This window comes from Cervus elaphus, chromosome 7 (assembly GCF_910594005.1).
Source record: "Cervus elaphus chromosome 7, mCerEla1.1, whole genome shotgun sequence".
Classification (NCBI taxonomy): domain Eukaryota; kingdom Metazoa; phylum Chordata; class Mammalia; order Artiodactyla; family Cervidae; genus Cervus; species Cervus elaphus.
In genome coordinates, this window is record NC_057821.1 from 17,325,774 (window position 1) to 17,350,773 (window position 25,000).

The window sequence follows — 25,000 nt, forward strand, 5'->3', positions numbered from 1 at the left end:
ATGAAAGTGAAAAGGGAAAATGAAGTCGCTCAGTCGTGTCCGACTCTCAGCAACCCCATGGACTGCAGCCCACCAGGCTCCTCCATCCATGGGGTTTTCCAGGCAGGCCCTAGTATTCAGTAGTGTTCCTGCTCTTAGTTCTGCCTTAAGTCTCTCAGTCCAAAGACCCTCAAGTGCAACCTCTCTAGAGGATAAACCTCTAGTCTTCTTCCAGGGTGGGAGATGAGGTGATTTAACTTCTTGTTATACAGACTTTCAAACAATATTCTTGTTTTTAGCATCATCTTCACTCACCTTCACAGTAACGTGGTGCTTTATTTTTCTAAATCTTTCAGAGTTCTGGATATGAATTAGCATGAGTCTGTACTGCTTTATTGCTGGCTTGAAAGTGACAGTCGCTCAGAAGTGTTCAACTCTTTGCAACCCCATGGACTATACAGTCCATGGAATTCTCCAGGCCAGACTCCTGGGATGGATAGCCTATTCCCTTCTCCAGGAGATCTTCCCAACCTAGGGATCGAACCCAGGTCTCCCGCATTGCAGGCGGATTCTTTACCAGCTGAGCCACCAGGAAAACCCAAGGATACTGGAGTGGGTAGCCAATTCCTTCTCCAGCAGATCTTCCTGACCCAGGAATCGAACTGGGGTCTCCTATATTGCAGGCGGATTCTTTACCAGCTGAGCCACCAGGAAAACCCAAGAATACTGGAGTGGGTAGCCAATTCCTTCTCCAGCAGATCTTCCTGACCCAGGAATCGAACTGGGGTCACCTATATTGCAGGCGGATTCTTTACCAGCTGAGCTACCAGGGAAGCCCAGGTTTCAGCGTTCACTGATTGCAAAGTCAGTTACTTCTCATCCATTTGCTTTCCACCTTCCAAAAGTTTGGTGCTATCATCTCCACGCCTAGCCTATCTTTCTCCCTGCCCCCCCCCCTTTACTGTCATGAAGTATTCAATATGCCATGTGTAACTGAAAATTGGAGTTTAGTGTTTAATGACCAACTGGGAACAAAAGATAAGACTCTGGGCTAAGGAACATAAATTGAAACTGAGATTCCCACATAAAGCCTGAGCTTTCAAAGGAATGGAATATCAGTGAAAGGATAGATTAGGAAAAAACTCATTGACTGGCAGAGGAAAATAACAAAGAAGCCTTTAAACTAGACTCTGAGTAGGGAAAAGAACTCTCCCTTAAGAATTTATAAACAGGGACAATGTCACACAATTGAATTAATACTATTAGGGAATCCCCAAGCCAAGAGACTGACATAAAAATTGATCCTGGGTATATGATCCTCCTAGTGCGCCTGGTTCTGAGTATATGATGTTCCTAGAAAATTTGGCCTTATAAAAGCAAATGGAAAACTGTTTTGAAGGTCATGCTCTAAATATAGGCCTGTTGCGATTCCCATAGCCAATGCTAAGTGGAAATGATCTCAAATTTGCACAAAGGAGCAATCATTTAAATGAGGATCTGCACAGACACACAAACTAAGATTCAGCTCCCAAGTTCTCTATAAGTACAACAACTACAGAACACTACAGAATAAGCATTTTCATAAGTATTAAAGATATAAAAGAAAGATTTAGTGCCATAAGTAAATAAAGCATTATAAAAGAACAGGACTTTTTGAAAGTGTATTAAATGTAATTTCTAGAAATGAGAAATGAAGTCATTGAAAATGAAAACTAAATAGATAGTTAATATCAGATTAGACACAGATGAAGAGAGAATTTGTATGCTAGAAGATATATAACCAGAATGGAACAAAGTTAAAAATATGGGAAAATGAAAAAGAGATTGAAAGTCCTAGAAAATATAAAAGGAAGTCAAACAAAAGTTCCACAAAGAGGAAATAGAGAGAATGCAATAAAGCATTCAAATCTTATCAAATTCAAATCAATAAAGCAATAAATCTTCAAATAATGATTTGAAGATTCTTGACCATATACCCTAGTCCACAAGGCAAACGTCATCAAATACCAAAGATCTATATCATATAAACCATGTTCTCTGCCCACAATACAGTACAATGAGAATTCAATAACAAAGGATAACAACGCCAGAAGTGGCCGAGATGGCAGAGGAGGAAAAATCTAGTTCACCTCCTCCCACAGGCACACCAAAATTTGAAAAAAAAAAAGCATCTATTGATGAAAAAGACCAGAAGACTAATGGAAAAAATCTTCTTTAACTAAAGATATAAGGAAAGAACCACAAGAAGACAGGTAGAAGGGGTGTTAAATAGTCAACACCCATCCCCCGAGTGGGTGACCCACAAATGGGAGGATAACAACACGGCAGAGGTTTTCCCCAAAAAGCAAGAGTTCCAAGACCTACATTGCTCCCCCAGTGGTCCTGCACCAGGAAGATGAGTTCCTAGAACACTATCCTTTGAAGGCAAGCAGGGCTTACTTTCAGGAGAACTAGAGGTCTATGGGAAATAGAAACTCCACTCCTAAAGGGTGTACACAGAATTTCACATGCTCCGGGCCCCAGAGCAGAAGCAGTAATTTGAAAGAAGCCTGGGTCAGATCCACCTGCTGATCTTGGAGAATGTCCTAGAGAGGCAGGAAGCAACTGGCGCTCACCCTGGGTACACAGACACGGGTGGCAGCCATTTGGGTGCCCATGCTATGAGGACCCTGGTGCTGGCGAGGGCCATTTCAGAATTCTCCCTCTAACTTATCAGAACTGGAACATGGCCCCTGTTGGCATTAGCACTGGGACATCTCAAGCTGAGCAGCTAGCTGGGGAATGGGGAACACGAGCCTACCCACCAGCAGGCTGATACCAGCCCTGGGATGCCCCCGAGTCCCAGCCCCACCAATCAGCAGGCTAATACAAGATCCAGGACCCTCTGCCCCATAACTACTCACCACTGTGCCAGTACTAGGCCTGGAAAGCCCCGGGCTTCCACAGCCAGCTGCCTCATGAGCCAGCCCCACCCTCTAGCAGCTGTCAGCGTCCACACAATGCAGTTTGGCAGCCAACTAGGCAAGCGGACAGCCATACCCATCAGACCACGCACACTGATCAGTCTCACACAACAGAAGGACCCCTGCAGCCCACATAGGGGGCACTCCTAAGGCATAAAGCTCTAGTGGCCAGAGGGAGAGCATACTGCTGGGATACATAGGACGCCTGCTACAAAAGGCCACTTCTCCAAGGTCAGGAAATGTAAATACTTACCAAATACATGGAAATAAAAATAGCAAATTAGGCAAAATGAGGTAATAGAGGAATATGTTCCAATCTAAGAACAAGATAAAACCCCAGAAGAACTAAGTGGAGATAAGCAATCTACTCAATAAAGAGTATAAGGTAGTGATCACAAAGACGTTCAAATAACTCAGGAGGAAAATTAGATAAACAGAGTGAGAAGTTAGACGTTATTAACAAAAAATTAGAAAAATATAAAGAAGAACTAGATATAAAGAATACCATAACTGAAATGAAAAATATACTAGAAGGCTATTTTTAGTAGATTAGATGATACACAAGAACAGATTAGTGAGCTGGATGACAGAGTAGTAGAAATCACAACAACAACAAAAAGAATACAAAGAAATGAAGACAGTTTAAGAGACCTCTGGGACAACATCAAGCATACTAACATTCAAATTACAAGGGTCCCAGAAGAAGAGGAGAAAAAGAAAGGGTATGAGAAAATATTTGAGAAGATGCATAGTCGAAAACCTCCCTAACATGGAAAAGGAAGTAGTCACCCAAGTTCAGGAAGCTCAGAAAGTGCCATGCAGGATACACCCAAGGAGAAACATGCCAAGACACATATTAATCAAACTAACAAAAGTTAAACACAAAGAACAAACATGAAAAACAGCAAAGGAAAAACAACAAACAACATACAAGGGAATCCCCAAAAGGCTAATAGCCAATCTTCCAACAGAAACTCTGCAGGTCAGATGGGAGTGGCAGAATATATTTAAAGTGATGAAAGGAAAAAACCCTACAACCAAGGTTACTTTATCCATCAAGGATCTCATTCAGATTCAAAGGAGAAATCAAAAGCTTTACAGACAAACAAAAGTTAATTCAGCACCACCAAACTAGCTTTACAACAAATGCTAAAGGAACTTCTCTAGACAGGAAACACTAGAGAAAGAAAAAGCCTACAAAAACAAACCCAAATCAATAAAGTAAATGGTAATGGGATCATTTATATCAATAATTACCTTAAATGTAAACTGACGAAATACTCAAGCCAAAAGACACAGATTGCTGAATGGATATGAAAACAAGACCCCTATACATGCTGCCTAAAAGAGACTCACCTCAGACCCAGTGACACATACAAACTGAAAGTGAGGGGCTGGAAAAAGATATTCCATGCAAATGGAAATCAAAAGAAAGCAGGAGTAGCAATACTCATATCAGATGAAATAGACTTTAAAATAAAGACCATTACAAGTGACAATGATGGACACTGCATAATGATCAAAGGATCAATCCAAGAAGATATAACAATTATAATATATATGCACCAAATATAGGAGAACCTCAATACAAAAAGAATACAAAGAAATGAGGACAGTTTCAGAGACCTCTGGGACAGCATCAAGGATACTAACATTTGTATTATAAGGGTTCCAAAATGAAAACAGAATAAAGGACAGAGAGCATATTTGAAGACATAATACCTGAAAACTTACATAACCTGGGAATGAAAAAAGACATCCAGGTCCAGGAATCACAGAGAGTCCCAAAGGCTATCAGCTGACTTTTCAGCAGAAACTCTGAAGGCCAAAAGAGAGTGACATGATATATTTTAAGTGATTAAAGAGGGAAAACCTACAACCAGTAACACTCTATGCAGCAAGATTCATTCGAATTGGATGGAGAGATCAAAAGTTTTAGAGACAAACAAAAGCTAAGAGTTCAGCACCACTAAACTAGCTTTATAAGAAATGTTAAAGGGACTTCTCAAAGTGAAAAAGGAAAGGCTACAACTAGAAATATGAAAATCACAAAAGGAGAAATTTCATTAGTAAAGGCGAACATACAGTACAGATAGAAAATCAACCATGTATAAAGCTAGTAGTAATGTTAAAAGATAAAAGTAGTAAAATCATCTATATCCATACTAAGTAGTAAAAGGACACAGAAAACAAAAAGATATAAAATATGATGTCAAAACAGTAAACATAGTAGGGAAGAGTAATTAGCAGGATTCTTAAAAATGCACTTGAACTTTATAGATCAGCAACTTAAAATAATCACATATAGATTTCTATATGTAAATCTCATGGTAAACACCAACCAAAAATTTATAATACATACACAGATGAAAAAGAGAAAATCACAAGGGAAGAGACCAAAAGAGGAAGAAAAGAACAACCAAAAAAACAAAGCAAAACTACACAATAACCCCACAATAAGTACATACCTATCAATAATTACTTTAAACGTAAATAGACTATGTTCCAACCAAAAGACACAGAATGGCTGAATGGATATGTAAATAAGACCCATTTATATGCTGCTGACAAGAGACTCACTTCAGACCTAAAGAGGCACACAGACTGAAAATGAAACAATGGAAAAAGTTATTCCATGCAAATGGAAATCAAAAGAAAGCTAGGGTAGCAATACTTACACCAGACAAAATAGACTTTAAAATAAAGATTGTTATAAGAGACAAAGAAGGACATTAAATAGTGATCAAGGGATCAATCCAAGAGAAAGATACAACAACTATAAATATATATGTACCCAACAAAGGAGCACATAAATACATCAAGTAAATATTAATAGGTATAAAGGGAGAAACTGACAGTAACAACTTAACAGTAGGGGACTTTAACACCCCACTTACATGAATAAGATAATCCAGACAGAAAATCTATAAGGTAACACTAGCCTTAAATGACACATTACACCAAATAGACTTCACTATGTGATGGGACTTCCCTGGTAGTTTAGTGGCTAACACTCCATGTCCCCAGTGCAGGGGACCCACGTTCAATCCCTGGTCAGGGAACTATGTCCCACATATCACAACTAAAGATCTCACATGCTGCAACTAAGACCCAATGCAGCCAAATACATAAATATTTTTTAAAACTTACAAGAAAATTATGTGATGCAGCAAAAGCAAATTTTAAAAGGAAAGTTTATAGTGATACAAGCTTACCTCAACAAGAAAAATATTGAATAAACAACCTAACCTTATACCTAAAGAAACTATAGAAAGAAGAATAAACCAAAGCCAAAGTTAGTAGAAGGAAGGAAATCATTAAGACCACAGCAGAAATAAACGAAATAGAGACTTTAAAAGCCCAATAGAAAAGATCAATGAAGCTAAAGGTTGGTACTTTGAAAAGATAACCAAAATTAGCTAGACTCATTAAAAAAAAAAGGGAGAGGGACCAAAGTATAAAATCAGAAATGAAAAAGAAGCTAAACCAAACACCATAGAAATACAAAGGACCATAAGAAACTGTATGAAAAACTATATGCCAATAAAATGGACAATCTAGAAGAAATGGACAAATTACTAGAAATGTACAACGTCCCAAAACTGAAACAGGAAGAAACAGAAAATCTGAACAGTAATGAAATTGAATCTAATAAAACAAACTCCCAACGAAAAGAATTTGAAAAAGAATAGATATATGTATATGTTTAAGTGAAATACTCTACTGTACACCTAAAACTAACAAAACATTGTTAATCAACTATACTCCAATATAAAATAAAATTTTTTTAAAACTCCCAATAAACAAAGGCCTAGAACTAGATGGCTTTACAGGTGAATTATATAAAAATTTATAAAAGAGTTAGCACCTATCCTTCTCAAACTATTCCAAAAAATTGCAGAGGAATGAGGGCTTCTGAACTCATTCTATGAGGCCAGCATCACCCTGATACCGAAAGCAGACAAAGCTATCACACACACAAAAATTACAGGCCAACATCACTGAACACAGATGCAAAAATACTCAACAGAATATTAACAAACCAAATTAAACAATACATTAAAAGGACCATGATCAAGTGGGATTTATCCCAGTGATACAAGGATGGTTCAACACCTGCAAATCAATGTGATACACCACATTAACCAATTGAAGAATAAAAACCATATGATGAAAAAAAAAACCATATGATGATCTCAATAGTTGCAGAAGAACTTTGTCAAAGTTCAACATCCTTTTATGGTAAAAACTATCCAGAAAGTGGGTATAGAGAGAATATACCTCAACATAATAAAGCTCAAATAGTTCAAGCCCTTAGCTAACATCATACTCAATGGTGAAAAGCTGAAGGAATTTCCTCTAAGATCAGGAACAAGACAAGATTGCCTACTTTCACCATTTTTATTCAACATAGTATTAGAAGTCCTAGCCACAGCAATCAGACAAGAAAAAGAAATAAGAGGAAGACAAACTAGAAAGGAAGAAGTAAAACTGTCACTGTTTGCAGATGGCATGATACATATAAAATCTTAAAGATGCCACCAAAAAACATAAAACTAATCAATGAATTCAGAAAAGCTGCATGATACAAAATATACAGAAATCTGTTGCATTTCTATACACTAGCAGTGAATTATCAGAAAAGAAATTAAGAAACAATCCCAGTTATAATCCTGCCAAAAAGAATAAAATATCTAGGAATGAATCTAACTAAGGAGGTAAAAGACCTGTACTTAGAAAACTGTGAAACACATGAAAGAAATTAAAGATGACACAGATGGAAAGATATACTGTGTTCACGGATTGAAAGAATTAATTTTGTTAAATGACCATACCCAAGCCAATCGACAGATTCAATGCAATCCCTATTAAAATACCAGTGATATTTTTCACAAAACTAGAATGCATAATTCTAAATTTGTACGGAAATAGAAGCTTTTTCCATAGACACATAGACAAAACAACCTTGAGAGAGAACAAAGCTGGAGTTATCATGCTTCCTGATTTCAAACTTAATTAACAAACCAGTATGGTACTGGCACAAAAACTGACACATAGATCAATGGAACAGAACAGAGAGCCCAAAAATGAACCCACATTATATGGGCAGTTAATCTGTTGACAAAGGATGCAACAATATACAATAAGGAAAAGACAGACTCTTAAATAAATGGTGTTGGGAAAACTGGACAGCTACATAAAAAAGAATCAGACTGGACTACCCTCTCACACCATGTACAAAAATAAACTCAAAATGGATTAAAGATGTAAATATAACAGTTGAAACCATAAAACTTCTGGAAGAAAACAGGCAGTAAGCTCTCTGACACTGATTTCAGTAATATTTTTTGGTTAGGTCCCCTTAGGCAAGACAAACAAAAACAAAAATAAACAAGTTGGACTGTGCACTGTGCTTAGTTGCTTAGTCATGTCCAACTCTTTGCGACCCCATGAATTGTGGCCCGCCAGACTCCTGGGTCCATGGGGATTCTCCAGGCAAGAATTCTAGAGTGGGTTGCCATGCTACATCAAACTGAAAAGCTTTTGATCAGCAAAAGACACTATCAACAAATGAAAAGACCACCTACTAAATGGGAGAAAATATTTGCAAATGATATATCTGATAACGGTTTAATATCTAAAATATTGATAAAGAACTTATACAACTCAATATTTAAAAAACAAACAACCTGGACTTTCCTCACAGTCCAGTGGTTATGTCTCCATGCTTTCACTGCAGAGGGTACAGGTTCGATTCCCTGGTTGGGGAACTAGGACCCCACATGTTGCATGGTGCAGACCTAAAGAAAAAAAAAATTTTTTTTTTAATTTAAAAATAAAAAAAAATAAAGTAAAAAAAAGCAAACAACCTGATTTTAAAATGAGCAGAGGATCTCCACAGACGTTTTTCCAAAGAAGACATGCAGATGGCTGACAGGGACATGAAAGATGCTGAGCATCACTATGCAAAGGTCCCCAGCCTTTTTGGCACCAGGGACCGATTTCATAGGAGACAATTTTCCCACAGACCTGCAGGGAGGGGTGTGGAATGGTATCAGGATGATTCAAGAGCATTATGCTTCTTTACATTTTATTTATTTTTATTATTACCTCAGTTCCACCTCAGATCATTAGGCATTAGATCCCAGAGGTTGGGAACACCTGCATCAGGGAAATGCAAATCAAAAGCACAAGTATCATCTTTCACCTGTTAGAACGGCAATTATCAGAAAGACAGTAAATAGCGGGATGTGCAGAAAGGGAACCCTCATGCACTCTTGGTGAGAATGTAAATTGGTGCAGTCACTGTGGAAAATAGTGTAGAGATTCCCCAAAAAGTTAAAAATAGAACTACTATGTGATCCAGAAATTCCACTCCTCCATATTTATCTGCAGAAAATAAAAACACTAATTAGAAAATATATATGAACTCCTATGTTTGTTGTAGTATTGTTTACAATAGCCAAGATACGGAAGCAACCTAGGCACCCATCACAAGATGAATGGATAAAGACTGTTTGGTACATACATACAATAGAATATTACTCAGCCACAAAAAAGAATGGAATCTTGTCATTTGTGACAAAATGGGTGGATCTAGAAGGTATTATGCTAAGAAAAATATATTAGACAATAAAACAAATACTGTATGATTTCACTTACATGTGGAATCTAAAATTCAAAACAAATGAACAAATATAACAAAACAGAAACAGTGCTACATGTACAGAAAACAAACAGGTGGTTGCCAGAGGGCAGCAGGTGGAGGGAAGAAAGAAAAAAGAGAGAAATTAAGATGTATAAACTTTCAGTTACAAAATAAGTGAGTCATGGATATGAAAAAGAAAAAAGATCACAAGGTCATACACACTAGAAAATTTTAAATCATACTAATAAATGATAATAGAATATTATATACCAAAATTTATGTAATGTAATTAAAGCAGTATATAATGGAAATGCATTGCATTCTTGAAGTTAGTCCCCAAGCCCACAGATTGACCCAGGAACCTGACGGAAATAGAGTTTTCAGTCTCCATCCAAAACCTATTGAATCAGAAATTCTGAAAGTGGGATCCAGAAGTCTGTATTTTATCAAGACCTCTAGGTAATTCTGATGCACACTCAGTTTGAAAACCACAGCTTTAGATGTACATTTTGAAAAAGAATGGTTAATAGAAATATCCAACTCAAGAATTTAGGGGAAAAGAATACAAAATTAATCCAAAAATTAAAAATAATAAAGATTCTTTAAAATGCATTTTAATGGCTTTAATTCTACATTAGGACTCTTAAAGAGGCATTATCTTTGCTTCTGGGTTCTAACAATCCCAGGCTTCCTCCAGGTTGTCTCTGGTTAGGGAGCCCATCAGGGCAAGGAGGTTGGGCAAAGAAGAAATATATATATATATATTTAAATATATATTTATATAAATATATTTATATTTTTATATATACATAATTTTATATATACATAATATATACAAAATTATATAAATATGTTTATATATATTTATATAAATATATATATATATATAAAACCCTTTCAAGATCTCTCATTCTAGGTATTTATGTATATATGCATACTTTTTTTTCTGGCTAGAATCATAAGAAAGTATTAAAAATGCTTTTTTTGCATAGAAGGACTTTGGGTAAGAGGCATAGTTATCATTTTTCCCTTTAAAAATATTTTCATTAAAAAAATATTTTCATTGAGTTTGAAGTTCTAAATTATACAGATATTAGTTTAATTTTTTGAAGCGATAACAAAGCTTATTTGGACTGTGGGATTATGGGTAATTTTTATTTCCTTAAAAGAAAAAACTTGGGTAATATTATAGTTTTGTTAACAACAATAACACCCAGCAAAAAAAATTTCCCAAACCTGGATTCCATCAGAACTTTTTTTGCCTAATATAATTCACAATTTCTTTGTAGGAATAAAGCTCATACCTAATACAACGTATAAGTAATTTTCTGATAAACTCTAAAGGAACTGAAGACTTGTTCTAAGAAACCCACACACCTGTCAGTCAAGAGTCTAATTACCTCTACCGAAACATAATTTCCTTTTGTGTCCAACCTAACAATGATTATCTATTTCTATAAAACGTCCCGATCAACAGTAAATCTTTGAATTGGCTCAGTAGACTCCTCCTTTGCAACAAGATTTGTAATAAATTTTAATAAACGGTCATAACTAAATCACTTGGAAACGTTTCCTTTCACACCAGTTTAACATGTTTTAAAAACCTTCGAAATCCTGGGGGATGTACACCTTCGTTACCAGTGTTGATGGATGACAGGGCCATAAACACTATAGAAATGTAACTGTAGGAATGTTTATTCATTCGACAAGAATTTGAGTTCATACCCACTTCAGGCTTTGAAAAGCACTCGAGTTCTACCACGTGCCAGTCACCGTTCTAAGCTATGGGATACAAAAATGAACAAACGGCGTTGAGGGATAAAACTACGGTACCACACAGTATTTCGCGCTTCTGCCTCTTCCCTGGTGGGCGCCTCTCGCCACGGGTCTCTTCCCACGATTCTAGCTGTGCAGAAAAGCCCCGCCCGCTCATCTGCCATTTCTCCAAGCTCTTAGGAGACGGACGGACTACAACTCCCACAATGCCATCCCGGGGCGGGCTCCTTGTAAGGGTTCCACCTTTTTCCTGGCCTTGCGAAGGACGACTACAACTCCCAGAGTGCTCTGCTTCCTCTTTGGAGTGTTATTGCCCCTTTCACGGTGCCGGACGCAGTAGAAGCGGGCAAGAGTGCCAGGTTCGATGTTTTCTGTGTCCTTCCCCGGGGCAGGGACCAGGCGGTGACTTGACCCTTGGGCGCAGAGCCCGGGAGGGAGCGCAGGAGACGCTGTCCCTTCTGCCCGCCTCACCTCGCGCTACTCTTCGTCTTCTCCACCCGCGGCCACCTGAACTCCTGCTCAAGACCGACCGCCCCAGGCAGGGTGGTGGCTTTGCCGCGCCCCCGCCCCCCTCCCCCTCCCCCGGGCCGTGGTGAGGCCGCTGCCCTCGGGGCGGCAGTAGCGGCGTCAGCGCTGGGGAGGCGAAGGAGGGAAGATGGCGTCGGAGCTGGAGCCTGAGGTGCAGGCCCTCGACCGGAGTTTGCTGGAATGTTCAGCTGAGGAGACCGCGGGGGTGAGTGCCTGGACTGGGGCTCGGATGTCCGGCCGTGGCAGGCCGCGCCCCGGGGGAGGAACCGACTCCTGGGAATCCCCGGGCGGCGGGCCCTGACTTGGGGTGACGACCCCGCGCGCGGCGCCTCGCCGTGTAGGTGATGGCCCGGGGAGGCCCCGGATCCTGCTCCTCTCCTTCCCTCTTTATCCACAAGTAGCCGGCAGCGCTGTGGGTGCACCAGCCACCTCGCGTTCCTTTTCGCTCTTCCATTATTCCTCCTTTTCCCCACACTCCCAGTGAGTCTCGCAGCACAGGGCCTTTGCCCTCTATGCCAACTCTGCTTCCTGGTTTTTGGGGGTACTTTGTCTTCCTGATTACTTTTCCGGAGATAAGCGGAGCCTTGCCTCCTCGTTTGAAACCTGCCGCCTTTACTTTGTTTCTGGGACCGGCGGATGCCAAGGACACTGTCCTCCGTCTTTTTCTTTTCAGTGCGTTTTTGCCCTGGTTTGGTCAGTCGACGTTAGTGAATGTACGAAGAGTTAGTGTCTTGACAGGTTTATGGAGTGTGAGAAAGTGGTCGTTGAGACTGGGAGATTAAAACAATAATTCGTCTAGGAGTTGGGGGTAGTTGGACGGAGAACAAACGTTATATAACTTTGAGAGAGCGGCTGTCAATAAATGGAAGCTAGTAATGTGGCCACAGCGTGGTGAGAGCAGTTAATGCCCCAAACTTAAAGCATTCAAAGCCGGTCTTGTACTGAACCTATAATATGAATATGCTCATATAAGTAACAGAGTTATAAAACAATTAATAAAACTCGATGGTATCTTTCCTCCAGAAGGACAGGGAACACCCGTTAGAACAGATTGCCCAGAATGATTATAAGTGGACCAACACAGCTTAGGCCCCACCTTTAGGGCCTCCGATTTAAAAACTAGTAGGAAGGAAGTGACCTTTGAGCACAAGTCAACAATCTGAATGTTAGGAACAAAATTGTAATGGGGCACTTTGAGCCTGTTGGTTAGTGAGGAGTTATTTTGAGCGAATTGATGAGGACACTAGAGTCATAGGGGAAGAAAATGTCAGGAGTAGAGGTGAAAAGTTTCAAGAAACACGTTGTTGACTGATGCATCTTTGTTTTTAGACCAACTTCTTTAGTTCCATTTTCATTTACTTTCTGCTTAACATTGCAACAACCAAGGATTTTCCCCATCTGCCTTTCATTTATCGAGAGATTTGAAAAGAAAATGAAAGCTGTGTTCGAAGTAAATTGTAAAATGATGATAATAGCTGTTCCCTATCTACATCATCCTGTCAGTATCCATGTTGATATCTGACCTTTTATTTACCTGATTTTTTTTTTTTTACTCCTGCCATATTTTGCCTGTAACCCAGTGGTACAGGCTATGTACTCTGTTTTCCCAGTTCTAAAAGTGCAAGCTGCTATACACCTGAAACTAACACAACATTGGTAATCAACTATACTCCAATATGAAATAAAATTTTAAATAAAAGTGCAAGCTGTCAAGTGAGAGCTTCTCAAATTTGTTGAGATTTCCTGAGTAAACAGTTATAAAACTAATGCTAGAGACCAGTGCTCCTAGTCCTTGTGTAGTGAAATTCTCAGTCAGATGTAGTGGGGGATATTAAGGGAAATGTAATCAAAATTTAGTACTCTGGACTTGGAGTTTGTAAAGATCAGAGTCTGAGCTACATTTTAGTTTTGCTCTGTTTTCCTTTTAAATGGATTTCTGAATAAGATGGAAAAAAATTTAGTCTGAAGACCAATAAAATTTTTTAAAGAAGATTCAGGCTAGTATTAAAATACAGGATTCTTCAAGCAGTATAATTTGCTTTTACTTTGTGAGGCGTTTATTGTCTGTATTTGGTTAAAACAGCATAACGCTTTAGTATTCTTCCAGCTTCGGCTCCAGCCCAGCCTTTATCACAAATTAAAATGAATAAAGTTTTCTCAGGTTAAAATAAACTTGAGAGAATAAACAAGTAAAGCAGTTACTGCAGCTTTTAGACCTCTGTGACTAGTAATTGGTTGGGATCACATCCGTCTAAAATTACTTAATAAGCACTGGTGTCATCTTTCCCACACTGTATTTACACACTGGCTTTTCTTATTTGTAGAGGAGGAAGGACTTTTTGTGATCCCATCTATTCTTTACTAGAATGCCTCACAAAAGTATTTAAGTACTCCAGTACTTTTAAGTTTAGGATAGTAAAATGACTGGCCCTATGTTCTAGTGTTCTCTTCCCTTTGGTAGAGTTGATCCTGCAAGTATGTTCAGTTTAGTTTGGTCGCTCAATCGTGTCCGACTCTTTGCGACCCTGTGGACTGCAGCATGCCAGGCTCCCCTGTCTATCACCAACTCCCGGTTGTGCAAGTATGACTCCCCTGACACTTCTTGAGTCTATCTACATCTTATGCTCCACAGATTCAATTATATGTTTCAGTGGATGATTATGATTTAAAAAAAGTGGATATATTGTTTCTCCCCAAGTCTGAAAGAACTATGTATTCCTTACAGCAGTTTTATATAGAGTATTATATCTATATTGGTTACTTTTTACCTTAAAATTTTCAGCAGTTTTATATATTGCAATATAATTCACATATCTTACAGTTCAGTTCAGTGGTTTTTAGCATATACAGAGTTGTACAGCCATCACCACGATCAGTTTTAGAACATTTTCATCACCCTTCCAAAAGAAATCCTATATCCATTATCTGTACACTCCTTCTAACCTCCCAGACTCTAGGCCACTGCTAACCTGTTTCTTTGTTTCGATAGATTTGTCTATTCTGGAAATTTCATATAAATGGAGTTATGTAATATGTTGTCTTTTGTGACTGGTTTTTTTCGCTTAGCGTAAGTATTAAAGTTTTGTCCTTATTGTAGCATATATCCTCAATACTTCATTCCTTTTTACTGCCAAATGATAGTCCATTATGTGGACATACCATATTTTATTTATCCATTCATCAGTTGATGGCTATTTGGGTTGTTTCAACTTTTGAGAGATTATGAATTGTGCTACTGTGAACATTTGTGTACAGTTTTTTTGTGGGAATATATGTTTTCATTTTTCTTGGGCATACACCCTGGAGTGGAATTGCTGGGTCAGGATTTGCTAGGCCGAAATGACTGCATCGTTTTACCTTCCTATCAGCAGATGTGAAGTTTTCAGTGGGTTTCACATCCTTGCCAACACTTGTTAATTGTCTCTTTTTCCAATTATAGCCGTTCTGTTGGGTGTAAAGTTGGAGCTCTTTATAGTTTTGATTTGTATTTCCCTCGTGACTCATGATGTTGAACATCTTTTCATAAGCTTTTTGGGTTGTTTTTTTTTTTAAGTGTCAATTTGGGTCTTTTGCCTATTTTTAAGTTACATTTTTTCTAGTTCTAATTTTTTCTTAATATAGTCCCGAAAGCTCCATTTCAGCATTAGTGATTGTAGCTTTAGATTGTTTTTTTTATAGTTAACTTACATGTTGATTATCCTTGTTCAAAAGCAAAACCAAATGTGGTTAAAGAATGCAGTTTTAATTTGGCAAAGAATTATAATTAGATCCTGTGATACAAGCTTCCCTTGTGGCTCAGCTGGTAAAGAATCTGCCTGCAATGTGGGAAACCTGGGTTCAATCCTTGGGTTGGGAAGATCCCCTGGAGAAGGGACCCAGTACTCTGGCCCGGAAAATTCTGGGCCAGTACAGACTGGCCCCCTGTACAGTCCATGGGGTCCCAAAGAGTCAGACATGACTGAGCAACTTTCACTTTTCACTGTGATAAAAGAACTAACCCCAAGGGATTCTTTCATTTTTGTGTTTATTATACTTGCTCTCCATCCCAAGGCTGAAAATTAGCTTTCAAAATAGGAGAGAGCCTAGAAACATTGTCATAACATGTTTACTATAGTGGAATGAGTTGACAGTTTCCCCACTTCCCTTATGGAGGACTTCTAATAAGGTAGTGCTTATTACTGTGATGTGCACATTACATGACAGCCGCAAGTGTATGAAATAAGGACAGATTAACATGCAACCAAGTTGGGAATCTGGTAATTTTTCCTGTTGAAGAAATAGTTACAATTAGCTTATGTTACTGAGAGCTAATATGAAAAGCTATAGATTTTTTCTTTTGAGAAATATGTAAACCATTATTCTGAAATGCAGCCAGAAATTTTCTCCACCTGCTCATTTTCTCTTCACAGCTTTTTTTTTCTAATCTATACTGTTGCTGGTCACTAATTGTATACCTCAGGTATATAATTCCCATGTAAAGGTACTTTGCTTTGTTTATAAGTGTTTTAAATAAGGTGACTGATTTTTTTTTTTTTCTTAATCAGAAGCTGATATTAGTTTCTGAATTTTTTGTTTAAGAAATCTGAACATATTTGGCCCATCAGTGTTGTTGGAGACACAAGACAACATAATTTCTTTTACAAAGCACCATCCTTTATCCTCCCTGGATCAAAATTCTGCAAAAGTAAACTTTTAAGAGAAATGGCAACATAAAACAAAAAATTGGTGTTAAACAAAACCTTTAAATATGTTGTAAATTAAAAGTGAAGCATAGTTTTCTAGGATCCTGGGGGTGAATTCTTGAATCTTAATGATTGTCTCCCTGGAAGTACTGTTTTAAGAGGAATTTAGTCTCTTTCCTACTTGATAAAAGGAAACAGAGCAAAACTAGTTACATTTGGAAAGGATTGTTTCACTTCAGGGGTAAAGACTTTTTCGCTGTTTTCAATTATAAACTTCCATCCAGCCCTTAACTTATGAACAAGAATTTTACATGTTTAGGAAAAGTTCTCTAAAGTGTGAAATTAACTTGAAAGTTAGTATATACCACCTCATGAATATTTAAAATCTCTCTGTAGAGTTATTTAAAAAAAAAAAGAAGTGGACTGAAGATTATGCAAGTAATAGTTAAAAAGACCTTACACTCTTTTTTTTTAAATGTGTTATTTTATATTGGAGTATAGCCATTAGACGACCTTATACTCTTGTCTTATGGTGTTAGACATCACTTGAATGCACTCTTTGTTAACAAGGATGTAATTTGAGACTTAAACGTTGTAATCTGTAGGTAAACATGAGACCTATGAGTTAACAGTTAACTGCATTTTTATAGAAGTGAGTTGTTCCATGTTTTCTGATTTCAAATTTTTACTTGGTTTAGAGCCAGAAAAAGTTGGTTGTAATTAATGCAAGGAAATATGAAGGACAAATAAACATAGATGGAATTGGTATGGAAGGCAGGAATAAATAAATGACAATGGTATGAAGAAAAATCTTAAGACTTAAGGAAATAGAAAGGGAAAAGAATGGAGGTAGTTTGATGGATGCCTTATTATAGGCCTTATTTGGTTTGGTTTTTAGCGCCTGCACCTGGATTGGCTTTATTTCTGCTTCCATAAAAGCCACATGGAGTATCTTTCTGTAATATCAGTGTTAAGTGACAGTCAGTAGTACAGATACATTTATAGTCTTTAGGTTAACGGATTTTACTAAATGCCCACTGGGGCTTGGTTCTGTTTTAGAACTTGGTTGGGGTGGGGAGTTAGAGGAACAGGAGACTACGGTAAGGAATGGGCTGAGGAGGCATCTTAGAGAACGTGAAACATAAACTGAGATCTGAAGAATGAGTAGAAAATAGCCCTGGGAAGCAGAGAGAGGAGCAGTACCACTCAGGAGGAGGAGACTAGGAAGTATAATACAAGACAGAGGGCTTTGTAAACCATGTCAGTGGACTTGTCTTAATCCTAAATAGAAGGGGAAACAGTGACATGATCAGATTGGCATTTTGCAAGAAACACTCTGGTAGTGAGATTGGAAAAATGAACTGTAGAGGGGCCAAACTAGTGGGGATTACCAGTTAGAATATGGTTGCACTAATCTGATGGTTCTGGGCAGTTTGGGGGCAGTGCCAGTAGAGATGGAGAGAAAGAAATGGATGGATTCAACAGATGTTGAGGAGCCCTAATAGACAAGACATGATGATTAATTGACTGTTGGGGTAAGGAAGAAAGATTTCTGCTTTTTTTCTGGTTTGAATACCTGGTAGATGCTGGTGTTTAAAACAGGGAGATGGAGAAAATAGCAGGGGGTTTTGTGTTGTGGGAGATCATGAGTTCAATTTTGGACATATTGAGTTGGTGTCTGAAAGGAAAAACTATTTCTTCTGTTTCTCTTTACATTCACACTAACATTTCCAGCCACCAAATGTAGGGGGGTGGTTTTCCCACATCAAGCAGTTCTCTCCTCAGCAGAGACCGATTGGGTGCCCTACAAGTTGGTCAATTCTGACACTATACACCTGGAGTTAGCATCAGATCCCAAAGATTAAGGGCTCAGTCCCACAAAGCTGCCCCCAGTACTGCTTCAGATGCCACTCACAAGCAGGGGGTCCTCAGGTTACCCACAATTTATGTTGCAAATGAGGGGGGTTCCTGTGACCCCCTCTTTCGGTTCAATAATTTGCTCAGTGGCTGACAGAACTCAAGGAAGCAGTTTATTTACTAGGTTACTTTTTTTATTATAAAATGATACAACTCAGGAATAACCAAATGAAATAGAGGAAGGTGTGTGGAACTTCCATGCCCTCTCTGGGCACGTTAGCTCCTCTGCCTGTTCACCAAGCAAGAAGGTGTCTGAACCTCGACATTTTGGAATTTTTATGGAGGCTTCATGCCTCCGTAGGCATGATGATCAAATCATTGGTCATTAGTGATTAACTTCACCTCCAGCACCTCTCCCTTCCCTGAAGTTGGTTGGGATGGAGGCTGTAAGTTCCCACCTATTAATCATGTTCCCCTGGCAACCAGCTCCCCATCCTTAGGGGCTTTCCAAAAGTCACCTCAGTAACTGCAACTCCTGTCTGATTGAAAGGGGTTTGCTCTGAATAACAAAAGACACTCCTTTTATCTTTATCTCACTTACACTTAGGAAACTTCAGGAGTTTTAGGAGCTCTGTGCTAAGAATGAGAACACCAAAAGTGTATGTCTTATTGTAAATTACAATATCTCAGTATCTGTTAGATATCTAAGTAGAATTACCACAGGTAGTAGGACATGAAAGTTTGGGTACAGGAAACGGTGGCTTTTTAAGATGTTTTTAGTGTGGAGAGTGAAGGAGAAAGGGTTTAAGCAGAGGTCGATCGGGGGAAAAGAGCATAATCATTAAATCAAAGTTGTGGCATGTCATTTATTAATCATTGAGAAATAGAATTAGTACATTGGCTGTTCATGTTTACTGTATGCTCTTCCTATCAGCAAACTGAAAAGAGAATCCAGATCACAATTAGAGTATCATTTGAGCAAAACAGTTGAAACTAGAAAGGAAGTCAGATGGGCTCAATGGCTAGCGTCTTTGAGATGATTTATTGTGGTTATTTTCCTGGACTGCCTATAGAAGTTTGCTTCAGAAGTCATTTTGAGCAGATGGGCTCATTTCACTGTTGATTTTGCTTTCACTTTAAGTAGAATTCTAAGATACTGGCTATTGTAGTTAAGTTCTGATTGTTTCACCCTTTTTGAAAAGGCATACAGTGATGAATGTTGTCAATAAAACAATTTATAAGATTCTTTTGTCATTATTTTTTGTGTCTAGGAGAAAATAGATTTATTCAAATTTGCAGTTTATTGACTGTTTAAAAGTATTTTTTCTTTTTTTGAAGAAATGGCTGCAAGCAACTGACCTTACTAAAGAAGTATACCAGCATTTGGCCCACTATGTACCCAAAATCTACTGCAGGGGTCCCAACCCTTTTCCGCAGAAAGAAGACACGTTGGCACACCAAGTTTTGTTGGGACCAATGGAATGGTACCTTTGTGGTGAAGATCCTGAGTTGGGATTTTCCAAACTTGAACAAACAAACAAACCTTCTCATCTTTGTGGTCGTGTTTTTAAAGTGGGAGAACCTACATACTCTTGCAGGTAAGATATTGCCGTTTTCTTTCTTTCTTTCTTGTTTTTATGTGACTTATTTTTTTCTTGAAACCTTACATTTTAATTTTTAAATTATGAAATATTACATATGTATGTATGTGTGTGTGTAAGTCTATACAACAAATATGTATGGTTTAATAACTTATCATAAACAAACATTATTTTCCAGGTCAAGAAATAGAGCATCACCAGGATTTCAGAAACCCATAGTGTTCTTTCTTCCTCCCCCATAGTTAACCCCTGCCTTGACTCTTGTAATGATCACTTTCTTGCTTTTCTTGATAGGGTGATTCTTTTCGATGTTTGAATTATCCCTTGTTTGGCCTTTGAGTGCCCCATCACACTAGCTTCTTGGTCCTTTTCACATGCCTTTCATAGTCTTTGGGTGCTTCTTTGCTTTCTGGCACAAGATGTCCACACCTCACTTTGTACTTACTCTGACCCATATGTGCAATCAGCCACTTATGCAGGGAGTTTCCTTTTAGTTGGGAATGTTAGAAACCATGGTCTGGGTGCTATATGTACTTACTGCTACCAGGTTGACTTTAAATTTCTTTGTTGAGAATTGCGTGTACAAGGGTAGAAGATGGAGAGGAAAGTGCTCTGTTTCCCTTCAGGACTATCTTCTATTTCTCAGAACTAATCATTATTGACAAACTCTTATGTATCCTTCCAGAAATTTTCTGTGCGTATACATGCCCATAAATGGGGCTATCTTAAACATACATATATGCAGACATACATAGAAAAGGGACTATGTTAGATATACTGGGCTAAGTTTTCCTTTCTCTACAAAATCTTGCCATTGACATCTGTCCATATCAGCTCATATAGCTAGATAATATTCCATTGTGTGGATACAGTATTGATTGTATAATATTTTTTTCTTTAAGACTTTTTCCCATACAACTTAATTTTGGTACAACTTCTGGGTGTCTGTGGCAATCTTTCTTTATAGTTAGAATACCGATCGAGAGCTTTTTATATATTGAAGGACTGTTAGATCTAGTGTTTTGTCTATACAGAAACCTAAGTCCCTTATTGATATTTTGAGCAGTAGATCTAGTTTAATCTCATGATTTATAGATGAAGAAACTGAGATCCAATTGTTGCAATAACATCCTTTGTATCAAAAATATCCAGTTCCAAAACATGCATTTGTACGTCATGTCTTTCAGTCTTCAGTTTGGAATGTTGCATTGGTTTTTCTTTGATTTCCATGATCTGGACACTTGACAAGTACAGGCCATTTATTTTGTAAATGCCTGTCAATTTGGGTTTGTCTGTACGCTTCATGGTTAGAGTCAGGTTGTCTCTTTCACAGAAATATTACAGAAATCACTTGTTCTCAGTGTTCCAGTAGCGTATGATTTTGGTTTGGTTCAATAGCTCTGTAACTTTGATCTCTTGATAAGGGGATTTCTGCAAGGCTTCTCTACTGTGGAGTTACCCTTTTTCCCTCTCTAATCATTAAGTATTTGGTGATGAGATACTTTGAGACTATTAAATATCCTATTTCTTACCAAATGTTTAGTTTTTTATTTGTATCAGTATGTATTCATGGAGTCCCATTATTCTGGTGGTCAGAATTGTCCTAGATTTGACCAGTGGGAGGCCCTTCAAGTGGTTTCCCTGGTGGCTCAGATGGTAAAGAATCTGCCTGCAATGTGGGAGACCTGGATTCGATCCCTAGGTTGGGAAGATCCCCTGGAGAAGGGAAAGGCTACCCACTCCAGTATTCTTGCCTAGAGAATCCCCATGGACGCAGGAGCCTGGCGGGCTACAGTCCATGGGGTCACAAAGAGTCAGGCACAACTGAGTGACTAAGCACGCACATACAGGCCCTTCAAGCTGTCTTTGTTCTTTTTTATGTCCCCATCGTTCTTTGAGCACTTCCTTTTTCTGACACAAGATGTTTTGGACACATCTTGGACTTTTCCCTGCCTCAGTTCTGAAATCAACCATTTCTCCAAGGAGCCTGTTCCTTTTTAGTAGAGATCAGTGTTCAGAAATAAAATACTAAGTCAACTTGTTGCCGTTGGTATGTCACTAATCCCAAACCCTGTCAATGGATCTGTGTATCTGTATGTAGGTCTCTCTAGTTCCAGTCCAGCACCACAGGATTCTTTCTTGTTTTCGTCCTTTGCTTATTTTATCTCTTCTCTAATGATGCCGTGTGTGTCTGTGTATGGGGCCATCCCAGGGGAGAACAGGTTGGGTGCTGGTTTGAATGCTTTGTAGGGAGGGCTTGATTAAATTGACAGTTCTGAGAGCTTCCATGACTAGAAGAAAAAGAAGTAGAAAGAATCTTGTTTTCAGCAGTGATCATGGAATCGGCTTTTGGGGGTTTGGAGGAGTGGAGGTGGGATGACAGGAGGAGGAATGTATTTACTCCCTCAGTGACAGTGGTGCACGGAAAAGCTGGCTGCCTGTGTTTGAAGATTAAGTGTGCCTGTAGGATTTGTGGGTGAAACCAAGTCAGGGATGATCTCAGAAGAGTTTTCCTGTATGTGTGTGGTGGAGGCTGGAGTGGGTAGCCTATCCCTTCTCTAGCAGATCTTCTCGACCTAGGAATCAGACTGGGGTCTCCTGCATTGTCGGTGAATTCTTAACCAGCTGAGCCACCAGGGGCGTTTATTCCCTGAGTGACTGAAGAGAGAGAGCAGGCTGCAGTGACCTGCACTCGGACAGACAGGTAGCCTGGAGTGGGGAGAGGGACATAACTATGGTGGCCCCCCAGCACTCAAGCTTGAACCAGACTCTTAGAGGGTGTTTCTAAACTTTGTTGTTACTTAAAGTTGGCCGACTCCAGGTTAAGGGCCCAGACTTCTACAAGATTGTATAAAATGCAACTGAAAGTTGGGGACCTCTTGAGCCACACTCAATTCTGATCTGCTGGTTACAAATTTCAGGCATCTCCATAGATTAACTTAGGTTGGATAATTCACTGGAACAATTCACAGAACTCAGGGAAATGTTGTAGTTACGATTAAAGTTGTATCATAGCAAAAACACACAAATCTGAACCAGTCAAAAGGCAGGATTTCCAAGTGCAATGTTTTCTTGTTCTCAGGGACATATTATTATCTTCCTAACACATTTACTGCATGACAACAAAGTAATGCCAACCAGGGAACCTCACCCAAGCTTAGGTGTCCAGAGTTTTTATTGGGATTTCTTATATTGAATAATGATTAATTGAATCATTGCCCACATAATTCAGTTTCCAATTCCACTACCCTTCCCAGTGTCAGAGCTGTGCCTGAAAGCCCCAGCCCTCTGATCACATGATATTAGCCCTCTAATCACTTGGTTGGTTTTCTGGTATGGCCAGTCTCCAGTCTGAGTTACTTAATTCTGCCGGTGCTCTGTGACAGCCTAGAGGGGTCGCACGGGGACGGAGGTGGTAGGGAGGTTCAAGAGGGAGGGGATATGTATGCCCTTGGCTGATTCTTGATGTGTGGCAGAAACCATCACATTATTGTAAAGTAATTCAGTTCAGTTCAGTCACTCAGTCATGTCCAACTCTTTGCGTCCCCATGGACTTCAGCACATCAGGCTTCCCTGTCCATCACCAAGTCCCAGAGCTTGCTCAAACTCATGCCCATTGAGTCAGTGATGCCATACAACCATCTTATCCTCTGTTGTCCCCTTCTCCTCCTGCCTTCACTCTTGCCCAGTATCAGGGTCTTCTTCAGTGAGTCTGTTCTTCACATCAGGTGGCTAAAGTACTGGAGTTTCAGCTTCAGCATCAGTCCTTCCAATGAATATTCAGGACTGATTTCCTTTAAGATTGACTGGTTTGATCGCCTCACAGTCTGAGGGACTCTCAGAGTCTTCTCCAAACCACAATTCAAAAGCATCAATTCTTTGGTGCTCAGCTTTCTTTATGGTCCAATTCTCACATCTATACATGACTGCTGGAAAAACTATTGCTTTGACTAGAGGGACCTTTGTTGGCAAAGTAATGTCTCTGCTTTTTAATATGCTGTATAGATTGGTCATAGCTTTTCTTCCAAGGAGCAAGCATCTTTTAATTTCATGGCTGCAGTCACCATCTGCAGTGATTTTGGAGCCCCGCAAAATAAAGTCTGTCACTGTTTCCATTGTTTCCCCGTCTGTTTGCCATGAAGTGATGGGACCAGATGCCATGATCTTAGTTTTCTGAATGTTGAGTTTTAAGCCAACTTTTTCACTCTCTTCTTTCACTTTCATCAAGAGGTTCCTTAGTTCCTCTTTGCTTTCTGCCATGAGGGTGTTATCATCCTCATATTTGAGGTTATTGATATTTCTCCCAGCAATCTTGATTCCAGCTTGTGCCTCATCCAGATGGCATTTCACATGATATACTCTGCATATAAGTTAAATAAGCAGGGTGACAGTATACTCCTTTCCTGATTTGGAACCAGTCTGTTGTTCCATGTCCAGTTCTAACTGTTGCCTCTTGACCTGCATACCGATTTCTTAGGAGGCAGATCAGGTGGTCTGGTATTCCCATCTCTTTAAGAATTTTCCACAGTTTGTTGTGATCCACACAGTCAAAGGCTTTGGTGTAGTCAGTAAAGCGGAAGTAAATGTTTTTCTGGAACTCTGTTGCTTTTTCGGTGATGCAGTGGATGTTGGCAATTTGATTTCTAAATCCAGCTTGAACATCTGGATTTCACAGTTCATGTACTGTTGAAGCCTGACTTGGAGAGTTTTGAGCATTACTTTGCTAGTGTGTGAGATGAGGGCAACTGTGCAGTAGTTTGAGCATTCTTTGGCATTGCCTTTCTTTGGGATTGGGATGAAGACTGAACTTTTCCAGTCTTGTGCCCACTGCTGGCACAAATTTGCTGGCATATTGAGTGCAGCACTTTCACAGCATCATCTCTTGGGATTTGAAATAGCTCAACTGGAGTTCCATCACCTCCACTAGCTTTGTTCGTAGTGATGCTTCCTAAGGCCCACTTGACT

At 39.0% G+C, this 25,000-nt stretch overlaps 1 protein-coding gene across 5 annotated transcripts in view; it reads left to right on the top strand.

The window, feature by feature from the left end:
- Nucleotides 1-11,961: 11,961 nt before the first annotated feature.
- The window catches only part of UBR2 (ubiquitin protein ligase E3 component n-recognin 2), a 101,811-nt gene continuing 88,772 nt past the window's right edge, over nucleotides 11,962-25,000 (top strand). For all 5 annotated transcript variants that reach the window (XR_006341990.1, XM_043907479.1, XM_043907478.1 and 2 more), the window contains exons 1-2: nucleotides 11,962-12,100; nucleotides 19,773-20,032. Coding sequence is in view for 4 of the 5 variants with exons in the window: in XM_043907479.1 (XP_043763414.1) it covers nucleotides 12,023-12,100; nucleotides 19,773-20,032 (338 nt within the window). In the remaining variant the exon portion in view is untranslated. The remainder of the gene's footprint in view (nucleotides 12,101-19,772; nucleotides 20,033-25,000) is intronic.